Genomic DNA, 27,376 nt, shown 5'->3' with positions numbered 1-27,376 from the left:
AGATGAGGAAATCAAGTCGATTCAAAAGAATGATACATGGGAGTTAGCTTCACTTCCAAATGGACACAAGGAAATTGGTGTAAAGTGGGTGTACAAGGCAAAGAAGAACTCTAAAGGAGAAGTTGAAAGGTACAAGGCAAGATTGGTGGCAAAAGGCTATAGTCAAAGAGTCGGGATCGACTATGATGAGGTATTTGCTCCAGTTGCTCGCTTAGAAACAGTTAGACTAATCATTTCATTGGCGGCCCAAAAGAGTTGGAGGATATCAAATGGATGTAAAATCAGCCTTCTTAAATGGAGACCTTGAAGAAGAAGTCTACATTGAGCAACCAGAAGGCTACATAGTCAAAGGAGAAGAAGACAAAGTCTTAAGACTGAAGAAGGCGCTTTATGGATTAAAACAAGCACCAAGAGCATGGAACACTCGGATTGATAAGTACTTCAAGGAGAAAGACTTCATCAAGTATCCATATGAGCATGCACTTTATATCAAAACTCAAAACAATGATATATTGATTGCATGCTTATATATTGATGACTTGATATTCACTGGCAACAAGCCGATTATGTTTGAAGATTTCAAGATGGAGATGACAAAGGAGTTCGAGATGACCGACATTGGACTAATGTCATACTACCTTGGCATTGAAGTAAAGCAAGAAGAAAATGGAATCTTCATTACTCAAAAAGGCTATGCAAAAGAGGTGCTTAAGAAGTTCAAGATGGATGACTCAAATCCAGTTTGCACGCCAATGGAATGTGGAGTCAAGTTATCAAAGGAAGAAGAAGGAGAGAGTGTGGATCCAACACTCTTTAAGAGTTTGGTTGGAAGCTTACGATATCTAACGTGCACAAGGCCCGACATCCTACACGCAGTTGGAGTTGTGAGTCGATACATGGAGCATCCAACAACAACTCATTTCAAGGCAGCCAAGAGGATCCTACGCTATATCAAAGGTACAATCAACTTTGGCTTGTATTACTCCATTTCTGACGATTACAAGCTTGTTGGATATAGAGATAGCGATTGGAGTGGAGACGTAGATGACCAGAAAAGTACAAGTGGCTTTGTGTTTTTCATTGGAGAAACCGCTTTCACATTGATGTCAAAGAAGCAACCAATAGTCACCCTATCTACTTGTGAAGCGGAGTATGTGGCAGCTACTTCATGTGTTTGCCATGCTATTTGGCTACAATACTTGCTAAAGGAGTTGAACCTACCACAAGAAGAGCCAACGAAGATCTTTGTGGATAACAAGTCGGCAATAGCATTGGCGAAAAATCCAGTTTTCCATGATCGAAGTAAGCACATCGACACTCGTTATCACTACATTCGAGAATGTTTTACTATGATGGATGTGTAATTGGAGTATGTGAAGACAAATGATCAAGTAGATGATATCTTCACCAAGTCACTCAAGTGAGAAGACTTCATCAAGATGAGGAGCTTACTAGGAGTAACCAAATTAAGTTTAAGAAGGGGTGTTGAAAGTTAAACTTGATTTGGATCACATTTTGGGCTAACAATTCACTAATCATGCTTAGCCCAAACTTAGCCCAATATCTAGAATTATCCTACACCTCCTTAGAATAAAAATCTAGATATTCTCATAGAATTATCTAGATAATTAGGATAAAAAATCTGAGATATTATGCTAGAATTCTCTAGATTTAGGATTAAAATATGTAAGATATTTTATAATTTGGAGGCTATAAATACCTCCACTTCCCTTCATTTTGTATCATCAAGAAGTATCCAAGTTTGTAAGAAACTTTCAAGTAATAAGAAATCTTCTTAAGTTATAAAAAGCTTTCTTCTTCACACAAAACACTTTCTCTTCAAACACTTAAACACTTTCTCCATCTCTATAAAGTTTTTCATTCCATCAAAGTGGTATCAAAGCTACAAGTTCCTTTTGAAGATGGCAAATAGTGGTGTTCCCTTCCAAGTTCCATTGCTCACAAAGAGCAACTATTACAATTGGAGTCTTAGGATGATGGCTATCTTAGGAGCACATGATGTGTGGGAGATAGTTGAGAAAGGCTTCAGTGAACCGGAGAATGATGCTGGTCTATCTCAAACTCAAAAGGATGGTTTGAGAGATTCAAGGAAGAGAGACAAGAAGACTCTCTGTCTAATCTATCAAGGATTAGATGAAGATACATTTGAGAAGGTTGCTGGAGCAAAGACGTCTAAAGAAGCATGGGAGAACTTTCGGACATCTTACAAGGGAGCGGAACAAGTTAAGAAGGTACGACTTCAAACTCTAAGAGGAGAATTTGAAGCATTACAAAGGAAGGAGAACTCATCTCAGATTACTTCTCAAGAGTCTTGACGGTTACTAATAACCTAAAAAGAAATGGTGAGAAGTTAGATGAGGTGAGAATCATGGAGAAAGTTCTTAAATCATTGGATTCAAAATTTGAGCACATTGTTACGGTGATTGAAGAGACAAAAGACTTGGAGACTATGACGATGGATCAACTTCTTGGATCACTACAAGCTTATGAAGAAAAGAAGAAGAAGAAAGAAGATATTGTGGAGCAAGTTCTCAAGATGAGAATTGATTACAAGGAAGAAAGTGGCCGAAACAATCCAAGACGTGGTGGCGGTCATTTCAGAGGACGAGGTCGTGGTGTAAATGGACGAGGTTGGAGACCATATGAAGAAAACTTCAACCAAAGAGGAGAGAACTCATCAAGAGGTCGTGGAAGCGGAAATCCAAAATCAAGGTACGATAAATCAAGCATCAAATGCTATAGTTGCGGGAAGTTTGGACATTATGCTTCTGAATGCAAAACTCCAAACAACAATAGAGTTGAAGAGAAATTCAACTATTTTGAAGAAAGGAAAAAAAGAAGAAGATATGCTATTGATGGCTTACAAGAAGGATGAACCAAATGAGGTTCACAAGTGGTACCTTGATAGTGGTGCAAGCAACCACATGTGTGGGAATAAAAGCATGTTCATGGAGCTTGATGAATCGGTGAAAACCAATGTGGCTTTGGGAGATGAATCGAAGATGGAGGTGAAAGGTAAAGGAAATATTCTTATCCGCTTAAAGAATGGAGATCATCAATTCATTTCCAACGTTTACTACATTCCAAGCATGAATACCAACATCTTGAGCCTAGGACAAATCTTAGAGAAAGGTTATGACATTCGACTAAAAAATAATAGCATTTCTTTATGAGATAAAGAAAATAATCTCATCACAAAGGTGCCGATGTCAAACAATAGAATGTTTGTCCTAAACATTCAAAATGACATTGCAAGATGTCTCAAGATGTGCTACAAGGAGGAATCTTGTCTTTGGCATCTTCGATTTGGGCATCTCAACTTTGGAAGCTTAGAGCTACTTTCCAAGAAAGAAATGGTGAAAGGATTACCTTGCATCCATCATCCAAATCAAGTGTGTGAAGGTTGCTTACTTGGAAAGCAATTCAAGATGAGTTTTCCAAAAGAGTCGGAGACAAGAGCAAGAAAGCCACTAGAACTCATTCATACAGATGTATGTGGTCCGATCAAACCAAGTTCACTTGGTAAGAGTAACTATTTCTTTCTCTTTATTGATGACTTTTCAAGAAAAAACATGGATTTATTTCTTGAAACAAAAATCAGAAGTGTTTGAAAATTTCAAAAAGTTCAAAGCCCATGTTGAGAAGGAAAATGGTCTTAAGATCAAGTCCATGAGATCGGATCAAGGAGGAAAATTTATGTCCAAGGAGTTTCTGAAATATTTTGAAGATAATGGCATTCGAAGACAGTTGACGGTGCCAAGAACCCCTCAACAAAATGGAGTAGGGGAAAGAAAGAATAGGACAATACTTGAGATGGCAAGAAGCATGCTCAAGAGTAAGAAGCTACCAAAGAAGTTGTGGGCAGAAGCAGTTGCTTGTGCGGTTTATATATCAAACCGTTCTTCAACAAAAAGTGTTTTAGGAAAGACACCACAAGAAGCTTGGAGCGGAAGGAAGCCCGGTGTGTCGCACTTAAAAGTCTTTGGAAGCATTGCTCATGCTCATGTTCCAGACGAGAAGCAGAGCAAACTAGATGATAAAAGTGAGAAGTACATCTTCATTGGGTATGACGCTAACTCCAAAGGCTACAAGCTTTACAATCCTGAAACAAAGAAGACAATCATTAGTCGGAATGTCATCTTTGATGAAGAAGGAGAATGGGAGTGGAGATCAAATGATGAAGACTACAACTTCTTTCCATCCTTTTAAGAAGAGAATGTGGAGCAACCGAGAGAAGAGCCAGCTACACCACCAACTTCATCAACAACAAGTTCTCAAGGAGATGAATGCTCAAGTGAAAGGACTCCACATTTTAGAAGTCTACAAGACATCTACGAGGTAACCGAAAATCAAGACAATCTTACTCTATTTTGTCTATTTGCGGATTCCGAGCCTATGAAATTTGAAGAAGCCCAAGAAAAGAAGTCATGGAGAAGTGCAATGGATGAGAAAATCAAGTCGATTCAAAAGAATGATGCATGGGAGTTAGCTTCACTTCCAAATGGACACAAGGCAATTGGTGTAAAGTGGGTGTACAAGGCAAAGAAGAACTCTAAAGGAGAAGTTGAAAGGTACAAGGCAAGATTGGTGGCAAAAGGCTATAGTAAAAGAGCCGGAATCGACTATGATGAGGTATTTGCTCCAGTTGCTCGCTTAGAAACGGTTAGACTAATCATTTCATTGGCGGCCCCAAAGAGTTGGAGGATACATCAAATGGATGTAAAATCAACCTTCTTAAATGGAGACCTTGAAGAAGAAGTCTACATTGAGCAACCAGAAGGCTACATAGTCAAAGGAGAAGAAGACAAAGTCATAAGGCTGAAGAAGGCGCTTTATGAATTAAAGCAAGCACCAAGAGCATGGAACACTCGGATTGATAAGTACTTCAAGGAGAAAGGCTTCATCAAGTGTCCATAAGAGCATGCACTTTATATCAAAACTCAAAACAATGATATATTGATAGCATGCTTATATGTTGATGACTTGATATTCACTGGCAACAAGCCGATTATGTTTGAAGATTTCAAGATGGAGATGACAAAGGAGTTCGAGATGACCGACATTGGACTAATGTCATACTACCTTGGCATTGAAGTACAGCAAGAAGAAAATGGAATCTTCATTACTCAAGAAGGCTATGCAAAAGAGGTGCTTAAGAAGTTCAAGATGGATGACTCAAATCCAGTTTGCACGCCAATGGAATGTGGAGTCAAGTTGTCAAAGGAAGAAGAAGGAGAGAGTGTGGATCCAAACCTCTTTAAGAGTTTAATTGGAAGCTTACGATATCTAACGTGCACAAGGCCCGACATCCTACACACAGTTGGAGTTATGAGTCGATACATGGAGCATCCAACAACAACTCATTTCAAGGCAGCCAAGAGGATCCTACGCTATATCAAAGGTACAATCAACTTTGGCTTGTACTACTCCATTTATGACGATTACAAGCTTGTTGGATATAGCGATAGCGATTGGGGTGGAGACGTAGATGACCGGAAAAGTACAAGTGGCTTTGTGTTTTTCATTGGAGAAACCGCTTTCACATGGATGTTAAAGAAGCAACCAATAGTCACCCTTTCTACTTGTGAAGCGGAGTATGTGGCAGCTACTTCATGTGTTTGCCATGCTATTTGGCTACGATACTTGCTAAAGGAGTTGAACCTACCACAAGAGGAGCCAACGAAGATCTTTGTGGATAACAAGTCGGCAATTGCATTGGCGAAAAATCCAGTTTTCCATGATCGAAGTAAGCACATCGACACTCGTTATCACTACATTCGAGAATGTGTTACTAAGATGGATGTGGAATTGGAGTATGTGAAGACAAATGATCAAGTAGATGATATCTTCACCAAGTCACTCAAGCGAGAAGACTTCATCAAGATGAGGAGCTTACTAGGAGTAACCAAATCAAGTTTAAGAGGGGGTGTTGAAACTTAAACTTGATTTGGATCACATTTTGGGCTAACAATTCACTAATCATGCTTAGCCAAACTTAGCCCAATATCTAGAATTATCCTCCATCTCCTTAGAGAATATCTAGATATTCTCATAGAATTATCTAGATAATTAGGATAAAAAATCTTAGATATTATGCTAGAATTTTCTAGATTTAGGATTCAAATATGTAAGATATTTTGTAATTTGGAGGCTATAAATAACTCCACTTCCCTTCATTTTGTATCATCAAGAAGTATCCAAGTTTGTAAGAAACTTTTAAGTAATAAGAAATCTTCTTAAGTTATAAAAAGATTTCTTCTTCACACAAAACACTTTCTCTTCAAACACTTAAACACTTAAACACTTTCTCCATCTCTACAAAGTTTTTCATTCAAACAGGCTGATCCTAGTCCGGCAAGTTTTGGGACGCAGGCAAATGCGTTACTCAGGAAAAACTTAACGTACCAGGTCGGTTTCTCTGATAATTATTAGGTCGGTCTAGAAATTTTAAAGGTTTATAGGCAAGTAGTATGAATTCTTCTTTTTTTTTTTACAAATTTGGAAACGTATGTTTATATAATTTAATTTTAAAAATTTGAGATGTAAACCAATGTTTCACTTCCATATGTCCAGGACCACCCTGGTTATTATATATAATTGTGGTGTAAGATTATTATTTTTTATTAAATTCATGGAAATCGAAATACAGAGGAAACACATATGGACAAATGTAAGGCTCATCTTAGTTCCACTCTTCCTCTGCTTAATTACCCTAGCGATTCAACACGTGCTCGATGCGCTGATGAAGGGTGTCTCTGATATGACTGGTGATTGTAAGAGTAACGCTGATTTATCTGGCGGTATTTGTCCCATCCCAAAACCTCCAATGTTGCCTGCGATGTTGCAGATTCCACAACATGAACTCCGTTCTGTTAAAACCGATTTTCTTCCCTACAAAGACCTCCCTGAAAAGTCATGTAGAGGAACAATGGGAGGATCTTGTCCTGTAACTATACTTATGACTGGTGACAAACAGCCCCTTGGTAAAGGTATGTGCTTCTCTTCCTTGTTTGATACGTAACTATTTCATTTATCCTTGGTGCATGTGAAACTTACCCAAGCGTGTTCTCTTTTAGCTATATCCACAAATATATTTGCTACTTCTTTCGCGGTTAATTCCTCCGACCTCTTGCCTACTTTAGCCAATAATATCTTGGTATGTCTTTCTTTTAAAGGATATATATATATATATATATAGATGTCTGAATTTGAGTGCTAGAGTCTACATTCATTCCATATCCTTTTTTTTTATTTTAGGGTTCACCAATAGCAGCAAATAAATACAATTACCCAGATCCAGGTCTTGCCCCAGGTCTCCCTATCTACAGTATCTAACCTCTGTGCAGTGCAAACTCTACATGGCCACTCTCTCTCGAAAAAATTCAGACAGGTGTGACTTTTTCTTTTACTTCTTTCTTGTGATGTTCAAATGAAAAGTTTGACTTGAAAGATGATAAACTGATATGAAGTGATTTGTGTATAAATATATCAGAGGTGAAGTGTGTTCAAGGGTTGTGTCTCTGGAGAAATAACTCTGCAGATGTCAATAATGAGCTTTTCAAGGGTAGTTATAGGGGAAACCCTGCTGGGATTACAAATGAGATCGCTGTAGGTTTTAAAATTGTCTTCCATTTACTTATTACATTGATATAGTATCTTCATAGCGTATGCTTAGGATCCACCTCATTGTTTCTTTGCATTAGCATATGATCTCATGAGTACGGATAAGAAAAACTTCAATGTGACCATCTGGTATAACTCTACTACAAGGACGAGTTTTCAACTGGGCCTGTAAAGCTGGTCCGAGTTCCCCGATCTGTCAATCTGGTACCATGTTGAACTTTCAAGAGTCAAGGCATGCATCCACTTACAATCATGTTTCTCTCATTGCAACATATGCCTCTGCAGATATCAAATGCTTATCTGAAGTTTCTGAAAGGCCCTGGGCTAAGGATATTATTTGAGTTTGTCAAAGAAGTTCCTAAACACGCAACTAGATGAATACTGACATTGCGTCTTTGCTTGGCCCACTTTTCTTCACTTGGGTTGTTCTTCTTTTGTTCCCCGTAAGTTCTCTCTTACAAATCACTTGGAAGTTTTTTAATTTATCCCATTGTATGTGAAATGACTAGCTATAAATCATGCAGGTGATCTTGACATCATTGGTGTATGAGAAACAAGAACGTCTAAGGATTATAATGAAAATGCACGGCCTAGGCGATGGTCCATATTGGTTGATTTCATATGCCTTTTTTCTAACCATATCCGTGCTGTACGTTGTTTCTTTGGTGATATTTGGGTCAGTGATAGGACTCAAGTACTTTCGGCTCAATTCATATACCATCCAGTCCGTTTTCTATTTTATCTACTTAAATCTTCAAATAGCCATTGGCTTTCTAGTTTCTTCAATATTCTCAAAGGTTAAGACTGTTACAGGTAAAATAATAACATATTACATTTCTCATCAAAAACATGCCAGTTTTCAAAAATTTGAACGGTCTGTTTGTCTTTATGGATTAAATGTAGTCGTTTCTTACATATTGGTGTACGGTACTGGCCTCTTAGGCAGCTTTTTCTTCCAAACGATGCTTGAAAATCAGTCATTCCCAGGTAACTTAATTTTAACAATAAAAACATGCTCATTTTTATCACTCACTTCTTTATTTTTGGTATATAAAATCTATATGCTTTACAGAGGAATGGATTGTTGCCTTGGAATTGTATCCTGGTTTTTCTCTCTACCGCGGGTTGTATGAGTTTTCACAATATGCCTCCAGGGGAAATGGGATGAAGTGGCAAGATCTCAGTGATAGTGGAATGGGTGAAGTTTTATGTATCATGTCAATAGAGTGGTTTCTGGCTCTCATCATAGCTTTCTATATTGATCAAGTTTTCTCAATCTGGGAAGCACCCTTTCTTTTTCTTGAACCCTTTTAAGAAATCTTCATCTATACCAAGTAAGCCTACCGTGCAGAGGGTGGATTCTAAAAAAGTCTCCATAGATATGGGAAAAATAGATGTCTCTCAGGAGGTATGTTTAAAATGTCATCTTTTTAGCCTTTCCATGTTTCTTTGATATTAACATAAAATGAGATAATAAACAGAGGGAAAAGGTGCAACAATTGAGAAATGAAGGTAGGGCAGGGCACGCCATCTTGTGTGACAACTTGAAAAAAGTGTATCCAAGTAGAGATGGAAACCCTCCAAAAATGGCAGTAAGAGGGTTATATCTCGACGTTCCTTCAGGAGAATGCTTCGGCATGCTTGGACCTAATGGCGCTGGAAAAACATCCTTCATCAGTATGGTCAGTTTCACCAAAACAGTTCCACAGACAAAGGTTATAGAGTGTCAAAGGTTGTAATCTTTTACTGTATTTTTTTTTATTGGGTACAGTTCTGACTGCAGACAGTAGCTACTGGTGCCTTTTTTTTTATGTTATGAGAAAAACGTATTTACAAGAATGCCATTACTTTTTAGTGCCACATTAGCAAAAATCCAGCGCCACGTAGGAATTTGGTTCCGTGTTTTCATTAAGTCAGCCGTAAAGCACTATATACGTCGTTACGGCTGAGTTATTGCTACGTTGCGGCTGAATTAAACAACGCGGCTGACTTAAGAGAAAATGACTGACTTAAGAACATAAGTCAGCTGTTAGTTACAGCTGATTTACAGAAATCTGGCTGATTTATGGGATAACGGCTGACTTACGTACACGCGTAACGACTGACTTATACATCGGTGGTTTGATTCCTGGAAAATTCGGCTGAGTTATAGTTAAGACATGGCTGAGTTCTGTTTCCACGGCTGAGTTAATGAACATCGACTGGCTGAGTTATTGAATTTACGACCGACTTATGGGATGTTGTTACGGCTGAGTTATATTTAATCAACCATAATTAGATGGATTAACAGTAAACTCAGCTTATTTACGGCTGACTTATTAACGAAAGATTGATTACTAGAATAACATTAGTTTGACGGCTGATTTATTTGACGATACGGCTGATTTATGATTTTGCTATCTAATTACGGTTGATTTATTAGCAAAAGATTAATTACTGAACTAGTATCCACGTTTCGGCTGACTTACATTGTACATGAAGGCAGACTTATTTAGGCTGAGTTATATATTCGTTTGGTGGCTGACTAACCAATTTTCCATGTCATCTGCCATGTCATCAACTCGGATTTGCCATGTCATCCGCCATGTCATCAACACATGCATTATGGCTGAGTTATGCATACGTTACGGCTGAGTTTATAATTTTTTATAATTTTATAGTTCTATAGTTTAGGGTTTGAAGTTGAAATTTACGAAAATATTAAAATTTTAATATTGTGTTCAAAAGATAAACTTTATAAGTTTATAACTTTATAGTTCTATAGTTTAGGGTTTGAGGTTCAAATTTAAGAAAAGATTGAAGTTTTATTATGTTCAAAGTTGAAGGAATGAGTTATATGAACGTTATGGCTGGCTTATACTATTCAGATATGTTATGACTGAGGTATGCATACTTTATGGCTGAGTTATGCATACGTTACGGCTGGCTTATACCATTCAAGAGACAAGTCAGTCACATAAACAACATAGATCAAATCTGAGACAGATCTATAGCAGTGGTTGTCGTCTTTGATCATGGTCGGTTAGAGAAGAAGCTTCTCTCTTTCAGTGTCATGTATGGTGATCCGACATCATGCTGCTTCCTCTCTCTCATCGTATTCGTCGTTTTGTAGAAGAAGAAAGAGTTAAAGAGAGAGAGATGAGGAGGCTAAGTTCCATTGTTTTGTATAAATGATTGTAAGAGAACATATATAAGTGAACATATATCAATTGAATTTGAGTATAGGGTATATTTGTATAAGTGATTGTAAGAGAACATATATCTCAAGATCAAATTAAAGTCTCAACTTGAAAATTCAAGAAACTATACACATTCAGTTGATTTATATTCACATGATATTGATAAGATGATCTTCAATATAACTTTTTAAAGTACTTGAATTCAATTTTTCGATTCTAAACGACATAGCTGAGTTATATAAACGATACAGCTGAGTTATCTAAACGGCACAGCTGAGTTATACAAACGATACGACGATTTGGGATAAGACGCTTGCGGAGACGATTTCAGAGTTGAAGGAATGATTTTGTTCCTGCCCAAGATATGAAACGTCGCGAAAAAAATTACAGTTGACGGCTGACTTATAGGGTTGACTTATAGGAACGTTACGGTTGAATTATGCATACTTTACATCTGAGTTATGCATACGTTACGGCTGAGTTTAATCTAAACGATAACAAGGATGACATCGGCGAGTATAGATGACGACGACGAGCTCAATATCCGTGAAGACAGTGAAGACCAGTTTTCTTCGACACTTTTTCTTCTTCTCGAGCAATCTTCTTTTCTTCTTTGACGTTTCTTCTTCTCTCACTTCTAAGATTTACAAACTAAATATACTAAGGCATTAGAAATGAATGATGATGTATAAATCTCTCTTGTTTACAAGACAGAAAGTGAGAGAGATGAAGAAGATCTGGGATTGTGAAGTTAGAGTCTTGTAAGTAAGAATTGTAGTGATTGTAAGATAGCATATATCTCAAGATCAAGTTAAAGTATCAACTTCAAGAAACTATACACATTCAGTTGATTTATACTCACTTGATATTGATAAGATGATATTCAATATAACTTTTTAAAGTACTTGAATTCAGTTTTCCAATTTTAAGGTATGTTTGAGGTATGGCTGATTTATATAAACGATACAGCTGAGCTATCTAAACGATACGGCTGAGTTATCTAAACAATACGGCTGAGTTATCTAAACATTTTCTGATTTTAGGGTTTGTTTAAGGTATGACTGAGTTATGTAAACGACACGACTGAGATATATAAACAACACGGCTGAGTACTGTAAACATAGCATAAATCTTTTTCTTAGCAACAACTTAGCATAAATCAAACACAAAACACAAAAACTTCAGTTATAACGTAATTTATAACTAAATCGGTTTAATTGACAAAAAAAAAACATTGATACTTTTATAAATTGAATTCTGGTATACATGGTTTACCTACAATTTGGTATACATGGTTTACCATTACAAATTGATATACACTTAAGATAAAAAAGAAAGAGAAAAAGAATAAAAATAAAAAAGTAAATAAAACAATCTCATCCATTGATTTATTGGTATCCTACGGTTCAGAGGGTGATATGCATGATGATAGTGGATTGGTCTATAACTTACTTTTTTATTTAATAGTTATTAAATAAATTTTTTCCTCTTGATTTTATCTTTTGTTGTTCCATTTTTCACTATTTTGGTAACTTTTGGTTTATAATTTTTTAAAATTGATGATAAAATATTAATATTTTAAAGTTAATACTTTAAAGTTTAATTTTGAAAATATGTTAATTAATAATGTAATTGTTGACTATTAGTTGATATAGTTGTGCTTAAGTTTAAAATATATGGTTTGAAGTTTTTGAAATAGAATTGTGGTTAAGTTAAAATTTAGGATAAATATTTGAAAAGGAATTAAGAAATATATAATTTTTATAAAGTATAGGTTTTAGTCTAGTATTTATAAAGATTAGATCCATGACTTTGTATGTAGTATTTAAAATTTAATATCAGATATGTAATTTAGGGATTAGATCCATGGCTTTGTTATTGATGTTTGTGATGTATGAAAGGTTTAGAGTTTAGATATATCAAATAAAAAGTTAAGATTTAAAATTTTAAAATAAACTTTTGTAAGTAATGGTTAGTATAAGATTAGGATCTTTGAAATTTAAGAATTAATATAGAAATATTAGATTAGATTAGTGACTTTGTTTGTTGGATTTATGTTTGAGGTTTAGGGTATTAGATTTAGAGTATAGATTTAGATTTAGTGTTTGAGGCTTATAATTTAAATTTGAGATTATATTTTTAAAATAATATTATGAAAATATTAAAATTTTAAAATTTATGTTTAGGGGTTAGGGTTTAAACCCCAAATTAATCATATACCCAACAATAACTAAAAATCTTATAACTTTTTTTTTCATTATTTAATTTCAAGTCTTAAATTTAATCTAAAAGTATAATTATCATTTTTATCCTTTGATTTAATCAAACATATAAATTAAAATACAAAACTTTTTTATCCAATTGAAATATAAATTAAAATACACTCAGACTTTAATTTTACACTGAGACATAATAATTACAAACTCTAAATATCATTATGAACTATATAAATTCTCTTGTTTTTTCACCGTGTCAACAAGAAAATCAAACATGAACTTTTTTCTAATCTGTTAAAGCCTTTGAATCACAGCAAACTTCTCTGTCTTCTTACTGCACTTCATCATGAGAGATAGTGCTAGATAGGAAAAGGATCTCCAACATCATAAAGTGGACGAGCCAACCTCATCGCACCCATTTAGTACCAAGATCATACAATAACTACCTTTACGTTGTAATCTAGTTGCAGGAACCGTGACCAAAAATGTTTTGGGATAAAACCAATGACCTGACAGCTTATAAGTCTATGAGCCTAACCGTTCCAAACCAGGCAGCAACAGCAACACAAACCGCTACTCCAGTCTTTATCTCTACTACTCCTTCAAGAGTTTCTTGATCTACAATCAGCAGGTCTAGTTTCTACGGCAACTGCAGCTCCACTGCAAGCGCCAGCAGGAATACAAGGAGGAGCAGTAGGGGGACTCCGTACGCTTGTTTTCTTTACTGATACTCGCAAACTTCAAAAAGCAAAATAACAAGTTCTTTGTAACCTTAGCATCATTATGAACACATGACTGAAAGTAAAAACTTCACACAAGAGAATGGAAATGAAGCATAAACATGCCAACACTTTAACGAGCTCATCCTAATCTTGGAAGACACCTACAACATCAGAGTCAGAGACACTCATAAGAACGCTAATAAACGCCATGATTATAGACTCTCATTTCGCAACATAAGATTTAGTTACAAAGAACATAGATTTACCGAAAGAGACAAAGTAAAAGAAGAAATAAAAGCACAGAGACTTAACCCAGAATCGATTGTGAAGTGTAAGTCCTATAATGATTGAAAACGCACAGAGACAACAAGAACCATGAATCGATTTTCAAAAGTTTTTAAAAGTCAAACCTTGTGCCGAAACGCCATTGTTGCTCTTCTCAACTTTGATTCTGACGTTGTGAGGCATGGTTCCGATGACGACGAGAACGAAACAAGATGGAGATGTTATCGTGGTGTGGTTTGGTCACGGACTCAGGCGCCACTGTGTTCGATTGCGGGTGAGTGGAGACCACAGAGTGGTGGTCGGAGCTCGAGATCGAGCAAAGGGGAAACACATAGATGAGACTCGAGAAGGACAGAGATGATGACGAGAGAAGATTTTTTATTTTTTCGTATCAGTTGTGTTTTTTTTTGAACATTATGTAACTAAAGAGATCGTTGATTGTTTTCTGATGTGGATTAATGTTTAAAAATAATCTCATATATATTAAAATAAAAGTCACTTTAGTGATTTCTGGTGACGTGTCGTTCATATGTGAAGTTTCAATTTAATTATTATAATTTGATTGGTCGATTGTTCTTAATTTTTATTTATTTAATTTAGATCTAAAAATTTAAGGTAAGTCTAAAATTATTTAACACCACTTGCCATATAATCTAAAGAATATTACAAATAACAATTTATGGAAACTCATTCTCGAAATTATAGAAATACTAATAATGGTTTATTTATCACTTTCAATATTTATAAACTATAAAATATAATGAACGAAATTTTATATAAGATAATTATAATAGTTTTATACTTTACTTGATGAATTGTATTCGAATATAATTATATAATAACTATTTTAAATATAACAAAATCTAAACATGTTTATTAATATTATTTTTAAATTATTTATCGTTGTTTAAAGAATAAATTTATCAGAATTTTAAAATAACTTATGAATAGTTTAAATGTAAGTTACCTTATTTATTTTGCAAAGTAACTTATGAATAATTTTTTTTCTTGCGCAAGTTGCAAAGTAACTTATGAATTGTTTAAATGTAAGTTACCTTATTTATTTTAAATATTTCTTGCCCAAGTTATTATCACATTTATTAAAATTTTAAATGCCAATTTACCTAAATGTTTCTAAATTCTTAATTCGTTTGTAATGACTTACCTTATTACAATATAAAATTCCCGGTGAAATAGTTAATAGGGGGATAACTTTCTTTAATCTATTTCAATATTTATTGTGAAAAATAAATATAGCAACGTCATTTATTTTTGAAAGGTCGACAATATAAAGTTGCATTATTGAGAATAAGCATTTCTTGCGCAAGTTAGTATCACATAATTCGACTTTTAAATCTTTCTAAATTGTTAATTCATTTTTAATGACTTACCTTGTTTTAAATATGCATTACTTGCGCAAGTTCTTATATATATTAAATGCAAACCAGCTTATGACAATATAGAGTTAATATCTTTCTTTAATCTATTTCAATATTTATTGCGGAAAATAAATATTCAAACGTCATTTATTATGAAAAGTCGACTATATATAAAGATACTTCCAAGGTCTTACATACAATACAATACAGTGTTGTGAAGATATCAAATTTTTAAAAACAGTATGGCAATTGTTCAATCTCCCAAAAACCGAGTGTCTTTTATCAGGCAATTAAAACCATGTAAAGATACCTGACGTATTGAGGTTAGGATTCTTCACTTGTGGAGAAATTACAACAAAGATTCCGGAAACACCATCGAAATGGTTTTCGTTGATAAAGAAGTAAGTAGATTACTACATTTTTTACAACTCATAATCGTTTTTAGTCTTTTGTTCTCAATCCAACTCATATAACTTTATCTCATCTCCGTGTAGGGGACAAGAATTCATGCTTCAGTTGGTGAACAGCTCATTAAACAATTTGAAGGGAAACTAACCGAGGGCGATGCGAAAGTCGTCCAGTTATTCAAATTGTACGATGCTATTGGTGATTATCGGACAACCGCGCATCCGTACAAAATTGGCTTCTTTCAAACAAATTTTGTTGGAACAACTGATAAATTTTCGAGTGAAGTTCCGGAAAAGTATTTTGCGGATGCGCGGTATGTCAATTTAATATTTCGACTATTTCAATTTAATATTTCGACTACTTTGCAGATGCGCGGTATACCTTCACAGCTTACGAATCAAGTATTTCAACTATTTCGATGACGGTATCTCAATTTAATATTATTTTCTGTTCAATAAAATTTAGAAATTTATAGATCTATCAAATAATGTTAACCCGTCCAATTGCTTACAAAATTTAAGAAATTTTTTGCAGGTTTCTAATGAATTTTGTTTTCTTTATCAAGAATTGTACTTCATAATTTATATTATTTATGGATAATATTTTCAATTTTATTATATTTTCTTTTAATATGTCTACATAAATTTTTAGATATTATTTATGTAAAAATAATATTATTCACCTAAAATAAAGAATTACAACACATATACAATACAATTCTAATTAATGATAATATAAAATTTGTTACTTCTAAAACTATGCACTATTTATTCCATATTTTGAAAGAGAAGTCACTTTAGTGATTTCTGGTGACGTGTCGCTCATAGGTGAAGTTTCAAGAAATTGTTATAATTTGATTGGTCGATTGTTCTTAATTTTTATTTATTTAATTTAGATCTACAAATTTAAGGTTAGTCTAAAATCATTTAACATCACTTGCCATATAATCTAAAGAATATTACAAATAACAATTTATGGAAACTAATTCTCTAAATTATAGAAAGATTAATAATGTTTTATTTATTACTTTCAATATTTATAAACTATAAAATATAATGAACGAAATTTTATTTATTTATTTATTTTTTTGACAGCAAAGAATTTACAGACTCATGATGAACGAAATTTTATATAAGATAATTATAATAGTTTTATACTCTACTTGATGAATTGTATTTGAATATAGTTATATAATAACTATTTTAAATATAACAAAATCCAAACATGTTTATTAATATTATTTTTAAATTATTTATTGTTATTTAAAAAAAATAAATTTATCAGAATTTTAAAATAATTTATAAAATGTTATAAATAATTTATAAAAATATAAACCTACTACATATTGATTGGGAAGTCATATAAGTGATTTTTTTTACTACGTGTCAATCATAAATGAACTCTTCAAATTGTTATAATTTGATTGGCCGATGATTTGAGATTTTTATTTATTATAATTATATATAAATAGAAAGGATAATTCAATTACCACTTTCCAAATAATCTATATAATTTTAGAAATAATTATTTATGGTAACTAATTGTTGAAACTATGAAAGAGTAATAATGTAATCAAATTTTTTATATATTTATAAATTACATAAAATAAGAAACAAAAATGTTTATTTTAATTGATATAATGATTTTATATACGAATAGAAAGCCTTATATTTGCATATAAAGTATCATAATAACTATTAATGTCTATTAAATTCCATGCATCCTTTGTAAATCATTTATTAAATTATAAATAATTTTATAAAATTATTTATATTGGCTTATCATATGTTTTAAATTATAATAAGAGGTTCTATATGTTCTTTGGGAAGGTGAACTATATTATCATTTTTTTTTTCTTCAGCTCTTTTCCTATTGCACATGTTGCAAAGTAACTTATGAATAGTTTAAATGTAAGTTACCTTATTTATTTTAAACATTTCTTACACAAGTTATTATCACATTTATTGATATTTAAATGCCAATTTACCTTAATGTTTCTAAATTCTTAATTCGTTTGTAGTGACTTACCTTATTACAATATAAAATCGCTCTTGAAATTTTCTTCTTAAACACACAAATTATTTTGGGACGTTGCAATTATACATATACACAATAACTGCCTCTTGATACTGAAGTTACTTTGTTCCCTCTCGTCCATGTCAAATATTGAGTACTAGCTTTTCTCCATGACTGATGCTTTCTCGCAAAGACGGTGGTATTAAGATGTAAAATCCGTTACTTCTAAAACTATACACTATTTATTCTATATTTTGAATTTTGTTATGCCCGCACAGGGTGCGGGCCGGTCACCTAGTTTCAATTAAAATATGTATAACACTCTAGTAATAAACCAACATTTCTTATATATTCTAGTAATTTTCTCTTCTTACAATGGTATGCCAATTTATCGACAACAGATTTCACCTAAGAATTGTTGTCTATGTCTCTCATTTTGAGTCTTTGTGCAGAATAAAATCTACATATGACTTGTGGGTACATTCGTTTCTGGTTTGTTTTGGCTATCTACTTTGACAATATCATCCCCAATACCTCTGGTGTAAGAAAAACGATCTTCTACTTTCTAAAGCCTAGTTACTGGACGGGCAAAGAGGGTAATAAAGTGGAAGGTATTTCTTTGTCTCTTGCTTTTATTAATAAGAATGTGTGTGTTTGGAAAGTGTAAAACCAAAAGATGTTCCTATGTAACACTTTTTTCAGAAGGGAGCATTTGTAGCTGCTTTGGCTCGGTTCCACCTGTAGAGCATTTAACACCAGATGACCAAGATGTGCTTGAAGAGGAGGCACTAGTTAAGAAACAAGCAATGGATGGAACAGTTGTTCCTAACATTGCTGTTCAGATTCATGGTCTTGCAAAGATGTATCCTGGAACGACAAAGCTTGGTTGTTGCAAATGCACCAAAACATCCCCTTTTCATGCTGTAAAGGTAATCAATCATTCCTGTTGTGTGTGTTCTAAGGCGTCAAGACTATTCAACAAATCCTAATGCTCATTAGTTGTCTATAATGTATTATTACATTTCTTTTTGGCTCATGAAAGATGTTTAGGGTTTGTAGATGAATATAACCAAAGACCAGTTGTTTTGTCTTCTTGGACCCAATGGTGCATGGAAGAAAACAACTATCAGCTGTTTGACTGGTATAAATCCAGTTACTGGTGGGGATGGTAAGGATCTGTTTTACAAGAAGCTACTTTCTAAACTTTTTTTAAACCATTCTAACACTAATAATTAGTAAGTTTCATTTGATTCGACTTAAAACAGCTCTTATCTATGGAAATTCCATAAGAAGCTCTGTTGGTATGTCCAACATTCGTAAAATGATAGGTGTGTGTCCTCAGGTAAGGTCAAGTTCTCCCTGCATTGTCTTCTCTTTTCCTTACACAGGGATCTTTATATTCTACTTAAATGATTTGTTTTATCATCACTCTTATTATTTTACAGTTTGATATCCTTTGGGATGCTTTGTCAAGTGAAGAACACCTCCACCTCTTTGCTAGCATCAAAGGGTTGCCACCTGCATCTATCAAACCGGTAATTTATTCATGTATTTTACAAATGGTATCTGATTTAACTTTCCCTCTCTTTTTTTATATGTAATTTGCTAACAGATTTTTCTTTCTGGTTAAACAGATTGCAGAGAAGTTACTTTCAGATGTAAAGCTGACAGGAACAGCTAAAATTAGAGCAGGAAGCTACTGTGGTGGAATGAAACGCAGACTCAGTGTTGGAATTGCACTCATTGGTGATCCTAAGCTTGTATTTCTAGATGAACCCGTATGTCCCAACTTGATACTTTCCTCTGGTGTTTAAAGATAAACACACACACTAACACATATTTTTTGGATTGTGGACTACTGGTATGGACCCTATCACAAGGAGACATGTGTGGGACATTATACAGGAATCAAAGAAAGGCCGAGCCATCATACTAACAATGCATTCTATGGAAGAAGCTGATATTTTAGGTGATAGAATAATAGGGATCATGGCTAAAGGCAGGCTCCGCTGCATTGGAACCTCCATCAGGTTAAAATCTCGCTTCGGCACAGGTTTCATTACTACAGTTAGCTTCCTTGAAAACAAAAACAACGGTGCTGGAACCTCACCAGAACCACTTAAAAGATTCTTCAAGAAGGTATGTACACTCAGGCCTAAGTTGTGTTTTTTTCAACTGGCAATTGTTTAAGTAGGTAGTGCCGCTGAGCCTGGAACAATATCTTTCTTGCAGCATCTGAAAGTTGAGCCAATAGAAGAGAAAAAAGCTTTCATAACTTTTGTTATCTCCCACGACAAAGAGAAACTTTTGGCGGTCACTATCTTTAAAAGCTCTCGCAATCTCTTAGATTTTCGTCTATGAGGTTCATTATCGTTTCTCCATGGATAGGGCTTTTTCGAAGAGCTACAATACAGAGAATCTGAGTTTGGAATCTCGGACATACAGCTTGGGCTTGCAACTTTAGAAGAAGTGTTTCTGAACATCACAAGATGGGCTGAACTAGAAAGTGCAATACTCATCAATTATGTCCTTTTATGCTTGACTGATGAGTTGGGTAGATGAAAAACGTGTCTGATTGATCTGAATAAAGATTATAAAAAGTTAGGGTTCATATTGGGGGTTTTCGAAAATTGACATGGGAGTGATTGTTTGATGTTAGAATTGAGTCTATTAAGTTATATAAGATGAGTTTGAATGTCCCTTGTTGCTTTTGGACTTATTAACTCTCTACAAGCTTTAATTTGTTTCTTATTGATCATATCACTTATACAAGTTTGAGCTTGTTGATAGCAGGACATGGGGAGAGATCGCGGACCAGGAACTGATCTCATTGTGGATGTGGGTACTTCGTCTCGAGCTGGGACAAGAACGAACCCACCACGAGCAGGCCGACCAACGCCAAACCCACCAGCTCAGGTTTACCGGTGCAACGTTCCACAGCAAAAAGAGAAGTCACCAGCTGAAAGAGCAACATTGGAGGCAGAGATTGAAGAGATGATAGAAGAGGGTCTTAGAGCTGAGACTGAAGATGAAGAGGAAGAAACCTCTGCTCCCAAGCCAGCTAAGAAGCGGAAGAGAGTGCCCCCAACCAACAAACCGACTTCAGCGCAACTTTATGAGCACCTTTATGAGGATGTCAAATGGAGCCCGATGAGATTTCCGGACGTTGAAGCTCTTCGTACGCTTGGGATCAATGAGGATGTGAGAATGATTCTCCAGAACATGGGCATGGAGTCACTACTTGGTATGAGCTACAGAGTTCATAAGGAGGCTTCTTGTGAGTTCATGTCTACATTCGCCGTTCGATACTATTGTGACGCACATAGGACCGAGGGGTTTGGGCCCATCACCTTTACGATCAATGAGAAGACCCATAAGGTGGGCTTCAAGAAGCTAGGCTCCATTTTCGGTTTCTCGGACAAGCGTGGGTCATTTCTGCCTTCTAGGTCAGCGATTGTGGACGACATATGGGCAGTGATTACTGGGTGGTCGCGTACAGCAGGAGAGGACAAGAGCAATGACATCTCTAACCCTGGAGTGAGATATGCCCACAAGGTCCTTACTCACACATTTTACTCACGGAGGGAACCAGGCGGAGCAAACGATGATGAGCTCAAACTTCTAGCTCTTGGACTTCTTTCGATTCTTGAGGAAGGAACGCTACTCCATACCGATCTGGAAGATTTTGAGGATTTGGGACTTGTGGGATTGTTGATGAAGCGGTTTGAGTACTATCAAGATTGGGCTTGGACAACTCCAAATGAAAAACCGACGCTGTTTATTGGGAGTCTCATTACCCCAATCTTGGAGGCATTGGGGATAGATTTGGGACCTCGGGATCATGCTCCAGCCTCCATTGATCTTGATTACTTGAAGAAAACCCACTTCCTTACCGGCCAATCAGGAGATCGGTATGGTTACCCTTTCTGGTCCACTGACCTCGAGCCTGAACAGCTACAGATATTCCTCCCTTGCGAGAGGTTGACGACGTTATCTGATCCTCAGCATGTAATCTTCACTCCGGCTGCTCATGAGCTCATTCCCGCGGATTTTGGTGTACTTGAGAACATCACCAAAGCACGCAAGAAGAAGACCAAGGCCAGTTCTTCTCGGGCAGCTCGTCCTAGTGATGCTGATGATGAAGGACCAATCACACCAGCCCCGGTGTATGGGACAGAGAGATACCACTTTAGGCCTTATGGTGGAGTTACACCGAACGTTTCATTGCGCCAAGCTCTCTCTCAAAACGCTAAGTTGCTTCAGTGGAACAAGATGCAAAATTCCACCATCTACAAGCTGAAGAACTCAGTGAAAGCGCTTAAGAGACAGATGAAAAGGTCACTGCCCTTCTCTCTCAAGTGTCTATCAGTTCTGGTTGTCAACGGGATGACGTGTTGGCTGGCGCTGGTCCATCTACTCTCCCATACCCTGTCTTCTATGGACCTCCTTAGTTCCCCGGAGTACCGACTCCATCGTAGACGCAGGAACACAGCCCCTCCACCCCGAGCCTCCTCCAACGAGTCTCCTTCAGTCGCTACCGCAGACGACGACGACGACACGGAGGGAGCCTCCTCCTTTGCTTAGCCAGGTATCACCCTCACCTTACCATTGTATATACCAGTTTTTTTTTCTTTGCATTTATTTCTCTTTTCGGTATCTCCTCCAACTTTCTAACACAGAGACTGTGTGAACAAAGTTTGGGGGAGGTATCAAGTATTTGATCATGTTTTCTTTGATGATTTGAGTCTCATGCATTGCATTGTACATATATATATATGCATAGAAAAAACCAAAAAAATTAAAAAAAATTGAAAAACACAAAAAGAAACATGTAGTTGCATCAATTGCACTTTTAAGATTGAGTCTAGAGCATATAGGTTGCATTCACTTGCATTGGGAACAATGATTTAAAATGCCTTGCAAAGAACCCTTGTCTAGAATTCAAAATGACACCCTAGTTAAACATATCAAGTAGCTTAAGCATCTCTTGAAAACCTTGCATGCTTCGAGCCTTGAAAACTCTTCTTGAAACTTGTTTGCTTGCTTGATGTTAGCATTGTTCTTAAGATCAGCTCCAATCTGAACTTGGCTTGAATGAACTTAATCTCTCTTGCATATGGGCATTTGCATACTTGATCATGGATCTCATACACATTTGGGTTATCTTATTCCTTCGTACCTATCTTTGTTAACCCAAATGGCACTCCTTACCCTAAAACCCTAACCATTTTTTGAGACCAAACATTGAATTGCATGAGTGAGGCCTCTTTTGATAGCTTGTCATGTGCAAAATCTTGAGAGTATTGGAGGCGACATAGGTTTATTCTCATCTCTTGCTAGCACAATGAGTTAGCAATTGGGGATGGTGAGAGGGGTTTGTGTGTTCTAAATTTCAATATCTTGGGTTTGGAGAGTGAGAAAGATGAGAGATATGAAAAGAAAGCTCCTAGGGATAAAAAAATAAAAAATAAATAAGAAGCTCTTGATTATGCAACAAAGAACCTTTTCCCTAATAAAAAAAAAGATCAAAAAGAAGTTGGGGAAGGAAATGAAAAAAAGTTAGAGCTTGTAGAAAGTGAATTAAAATCCCTAGTGGTTGGGTCAAAATAAAAAGAGAGTTGTTCATTGGGTGAGTGATGTGAGGGGTTTAGTTTGATTTTGAGATGATGATAAAGAGGGTAGAACTTGTGATCACTTATAACAAAAGGGGGTAGAATGATGAGAATGAATCTATGTATGCATGAGTTGCTTCTAATCTTAGATAAATTTTGCATAATGATCAAGCTCCTTGTTTTGAGTGATAACCACCTTTAAATGAAAACATTTGAACCCAGCTCTTCATTCATATTAGACCATTTCTTACCTAGCCAAATGATTGAGATCATGTGCCCATTTGTGAGAATTCACCTTGTGTATGTGTGTGTGAATCAATGTGAGAGCTGATTGAAGGAACTTGTTGGTAAAGAGTATTGCAATTTGAATAGAGGCAAAAAAGTATGGATAGGCCTAGAGAAGCTAGAGTATAATAAGGAAGAGGCTCATGCTATTTGCTATGTTTCTTTAGGATGTTAAGTTGAGTGCTAGGAAGTGTTACTTTTGGCTATGAGTTTCCACCTTCAAACCTCTCTCCCTTATGAGTTCATACAAAGTCACTTGAGGACAAGTAAAGAACAAGTTTGGGGGAGTTGATATCTTCTTAATTTGCATTGTTTTAACCATTCATTCTTGCATATGTTGATCATCTAGGATAGCATTTAGACATGTTTAGGTCGCATTGCACTACATATGTCCTTATCAGGTGATGGAGATTTCAAATGGTGACTTTGGAGCATCTAGAGATGGTTTGGAGGCAAGATTGGTGATTTTCGAGAAGGAAACGCAGTGATCAAGTATCCCAGCGGCTTTGTGATGTCCCAGCGGCCAAATGACCCATCAAGAAGCCGCTGCAAGCGCTCGAGAAACGGAGACCAAGTGTGGGAGCGGCCTAGCGTAGAGGTGTACTGAAGCCGCTGGAGACGCTTGAGAGATGAAAACTCGAGAAATGGAGACCAAGTGTGGGAGCGTCCTAACGCAGCGGTGTACCGAAGCCGCTGGAAAAATACTCCATTCCCTGCCGCACTCGTACTTGTCGCAGCGGTGTGATGACGAAGCAAGTAAGCCGCTGCGAGTGTCCCAGCGGCTAGGAGGAGCGGTTTCACGTGGCCGCTGCGAGTCCAAAAAGTCAACATTTCCGAGTTTGACCAGATAATTACCAGTTTGTGTTTTGGTTAACCCAGGTTTGTTGGGTTAACCCAAATTCGATTTTAAGCTACTATAAATGTCTCTCAGACCTAAATTTAGGATCTTATCTTGTTTTCTATCTAATCACAAAAGAACTTTTAGGTGAAAGATCTTATCTTGATAATTTTCTCTGGTGATTGCTTGATTATCTTGATCACTAATCATGATTAACACCAAATCATCTTTGATTCTTGGGCTCATCATGAAGAGTAGTGAGTAGTCATCTTTGGATTCATGGGTTAGGGAGACTAAGGGTTGTTGGGGTCAAAAAAGGTTGCGACAAATTTAACATTCAAAACGTCCGAGGAAGAACATAAGAATTTCTCCAATGAATACTTTTCGAAATAGATTCTTTCTTACGAAAAAGCTTTGCGGAAGAAAGAACGGGACTTCCGACGAAAGCTCAAAACAGGTCGTTACGCAGAGACTAAGCGCGCCACGCTCGGTCGCTACGAGCGACCGAGCGTCTGTCCCGCTCGGTCGCTACGTAGCGACCGAGCGTCCGTCTCGCTCGATCGCTACGTAGCGACCGAGCGTCCGTCTTGCTCGGTTGCTACTTAGCGACCGAGCCCGAGCCAAGCTCGGTCGCTACGTAGCTACCGAGCGTCCGTCTCGCTCGGTCGCTACGTAGCGACCGAGCGCTCGTTCCGCTCGGTCGCTATGTAACGAACGGGCTCGAGCCAAAGTTCGGTCGTTGCGTAGCGACCGGGCTCTTCCAAACATCGATACGACACCAGTTCATGCATTCTCGTTAAACCTTCAAATGCTATCTCCCGAAGACCATAGCGAGCTCAGTCTATGTTTTCTGCTATTCTAAATCATCGATCAAACTTTGCGGATTAAAAACCGCGGAAAGTTCGTTCTTTATCGAAAGAAATCGTAATAAATGTGTCGAGTCGGAAGACGGCCCATAGGGACCTAAGACACGACTCGAGGCCCATCCTACGATTTTTTAACCAAAAGCCCGTAAACTACAGGACGGTTTACGCTTGGTCCACAAGGAAGGATAAATGTCAAGTTTCCGCGGATAAATACGGAAGTTTTGAAGATAATTGTGAAGATCGGGAAAAATGAAATATCTCCATTTTTATGCTATGACGGCTTAAGGGCAGAAGAGTAAAAGCGTAAACCGACCTTGGAGCTAGTATATAAGGAGTCCTAGGCGAGGAGCATGAAGGAGGATTTTTCCAGAGCAAACTTAGCACTTAGAGCAATTTAAGCAGTTTTCCGTTTTTTGTTATTTCGAGCTGCGACTCAATTAGGTTTAGCCGTCTTATGGTTGCTAGAACTAGGAATCTCGCCGACAGCTCTCGAGCCCAGGCTTATACCTTGTTGTAAACACTCATACGCAAATTCGGAATAAGATCTTCTTTGCTCTCTTTTACGATTTCTTATACTTTATCGTTGTTATTCTCGTGTTCTGATTGCTTGACGTGTGGTATTAGCAGATATCCGGGTCCTCTGGGAAATTAGGGTTTTCCTAGTTTCCTTATTTAAACGGAAATCGACAGTGCGAATTTCGGTTCCCACAGTTTGGCGCTAGAAGGAGGGGGCCTACGGATCAATCTAACCCGCAAAAGCCACTCAACGATCAGGAACGGTATGCAAGACTCGACTTGCGCGAACGTCATCTCATTCAAGGGGGGAGCAATGATCGATCGAGCCAAACCTCGAAACGATCTCCTTGTTATTGAGCTGACGATTCGAGATATCGATGTCGCTAGGGTGCTAATCGACACCAGAAGTTCGACCGATATCATCTTCAAAGACACTCTCGAAAAGATGGGGATCAATCAATCCGAAGTCACGAGATGCCCAAGCCCACTGCTGGGACTTTCGGGGGAAATAACCATGGCCTATGGATCGATTAATCTCGCTGTCCAAACCGGAACCGTGACAAACGTCACAGAGTTTCTAATCGTTGACCGTCCCGCATCTTACAACGTTATCATGGGGACGCCATGGGTTAACACCATGCGCGCAATCCCATCAACGTACCATCTTTGCCTCAAGTTCCCGACCCCTAACGGAGTCGAGGTAATATGGGAAAATCCGAGAGTATCACAGGTTTGTTTCGCCGCAGAACTAAAACGAAAAAGACCGATCCTCGAGATCACTCCTAGAAAAGTGGAGAAAAAGACCTCCAGCAAAGATACACGAAGTCAGGATTCAGCGGAACTCTTCTGGCAATCCCGCAGCATCACGGCCCTAGATGAAAAATGCGAGCCAACTTACGAGCCCGTGGTAACAATCTGTCTCGACGAAACATTCCCGGAACGCTGCGTCGAGATTGGAGCCAATCTCCGCGAGCCTTTGAGGACAAAACTTGTAACCTGTCTTAAAAAGAACCTCAATACTTTCGCATGGGCTACGGAAGATATGTCGGGGATCGACATTAACATAACATGTCACGAGCTGAATATCGACCCAACATTTAAACCCGTCAAGCAAAAAAGACGGAAGCTAGGACCCGAACGTGCTGCCGCAATAAACGACGAGGTCGAAAAATTGCTTAAAGTCGGGTCGATAACAGAAGTAAGATAACCAGACTGGCTCGCCAACCCTGTAGTAGTCAAAAAGAAAAACGGGAAATGGCGAGTTTGCGTAGATTTTACCGACCTGAACAAAGCATGTCCAAAGGATAGTTTCCCTCTACCACACATCGATCGATTGGTAGAAGCAACAGCGGGCAACGAGCTCTTATCCTTCATGAACGCCTTCTCAGGTTATAATCAAATTAGGATGAA

General features: G+C 36.8%; 2 protein-coding genes and 1 long non-coding RNA gene across 3 annotated transcripts; 2 read left to right on the top strand and 1 right to left on the bottom strand.

Annotated features, from left to right (window-relative positions):
- Positions 1-13,158: 13,158 nt before the first annotated feature.
- Positions 13,159-14,511, bottom strand: LOC125575928. The gene is made up of 2 exons (XR_007314472.1): positions 14,172-14,511; positions 13,159-13,922 (listed from the first exon to the last, which is right to left on the bottom strand). It is a non-coding gene; the product is annotated as an uncharacterized LOC125575928 (long non-coding RNA).
- Positions 14,512-17,103: 2,592 nt separating this feature from the next.
- LOC106362201 lies at positions 17,104-22,841 on the top strand. Its single transcript, XM_048735236.1, has 2 exons — positions 17,104-19,988; positions 20,082-22,841. The coding sequence occupies exon 2, from the start codon at positions 20,646-20,648 to the stop codon at positions 22,431-22,433; it is 1,788 nt and encodes a 595-aa protein (XP_048591193.1). The 5' UTR covers positions 17,104-19,988; positions 20,082-20,645; the 3' UTR covers positions 22,434-22,841.
- On the top strand, positions 18,316-20,411 carry LOC111198430 (ABC transporter A family member 9-like). The gene is made up of 6 exons (XM_048781756.1): positions 18,316-18,460; positions 18,552-18,778; positions 19,295-19,384; positions 19,484-19,627; positions 19,755-19,988; positions 20,238-20,411. Exons 1-6 carry the CDS (start codon positions 18,316-18,318, stop codon positions 20,409-20,411), a joined length of 1,014 nt encoding a protein of 337 aa, XP_048637713.1.
- Positions 22,842-27,376: the final 4,535 nt, after the last annotated feature.

The sequence above is a fragment of the Brassica napus genome, chromosome A1, assembly GCF_020379485.1.
Source record: "Brassica napus cultivar Da-Ae chromosome A1, Da-Ae, whole genome shotgun sequence".
Taxonomy (NCBI): Eukaryota; Viridiplantae; Streptophyta; class Magnoliopsida; order Brassicales; family Brassicaceae; genus Brassica; species Brassica napus.
Note: the sequence above shows the minus strand (reverse complement) of the source record. Positions and strands in the feature narration are given on the sequence as shown.

What these genes read in the sequence shown, in the direction of transcription:
- LOC111198430 (XM_048781756.1), top strand. Translation starts at nt 18,316, where the DNA reads ATGACTTGTGGGTACATTCGTTTCTGGTTTGTTTTGGCTATCTACTTT. An exon ending in AGAGGGTAATAAAGTGGAAG is followed by an intron (nt 18,461 to 18,551) that starts GTATTTCTTTGT and finishes CACTTTTTTCAG; the next exon opens with AAGGGAGCATTTGTAGCTGC. An exon ending in TTAAAAGATTCTTCAAGAAG is followed by an intron (nt 19,989 to 20,237) that starts GTATGTACACTC and finishes CTCCATGGATAG; the next exon opens with GGCTTTTTCGAAGAGCTACA.
- LOC106362201 (XM_048735236.1), top strand. Translation starts at nt 20,646, where the DNA reads ATGGGGAGAGATCGCGGACCAGGAACTGATCTCATTGTGGATGTGGGT.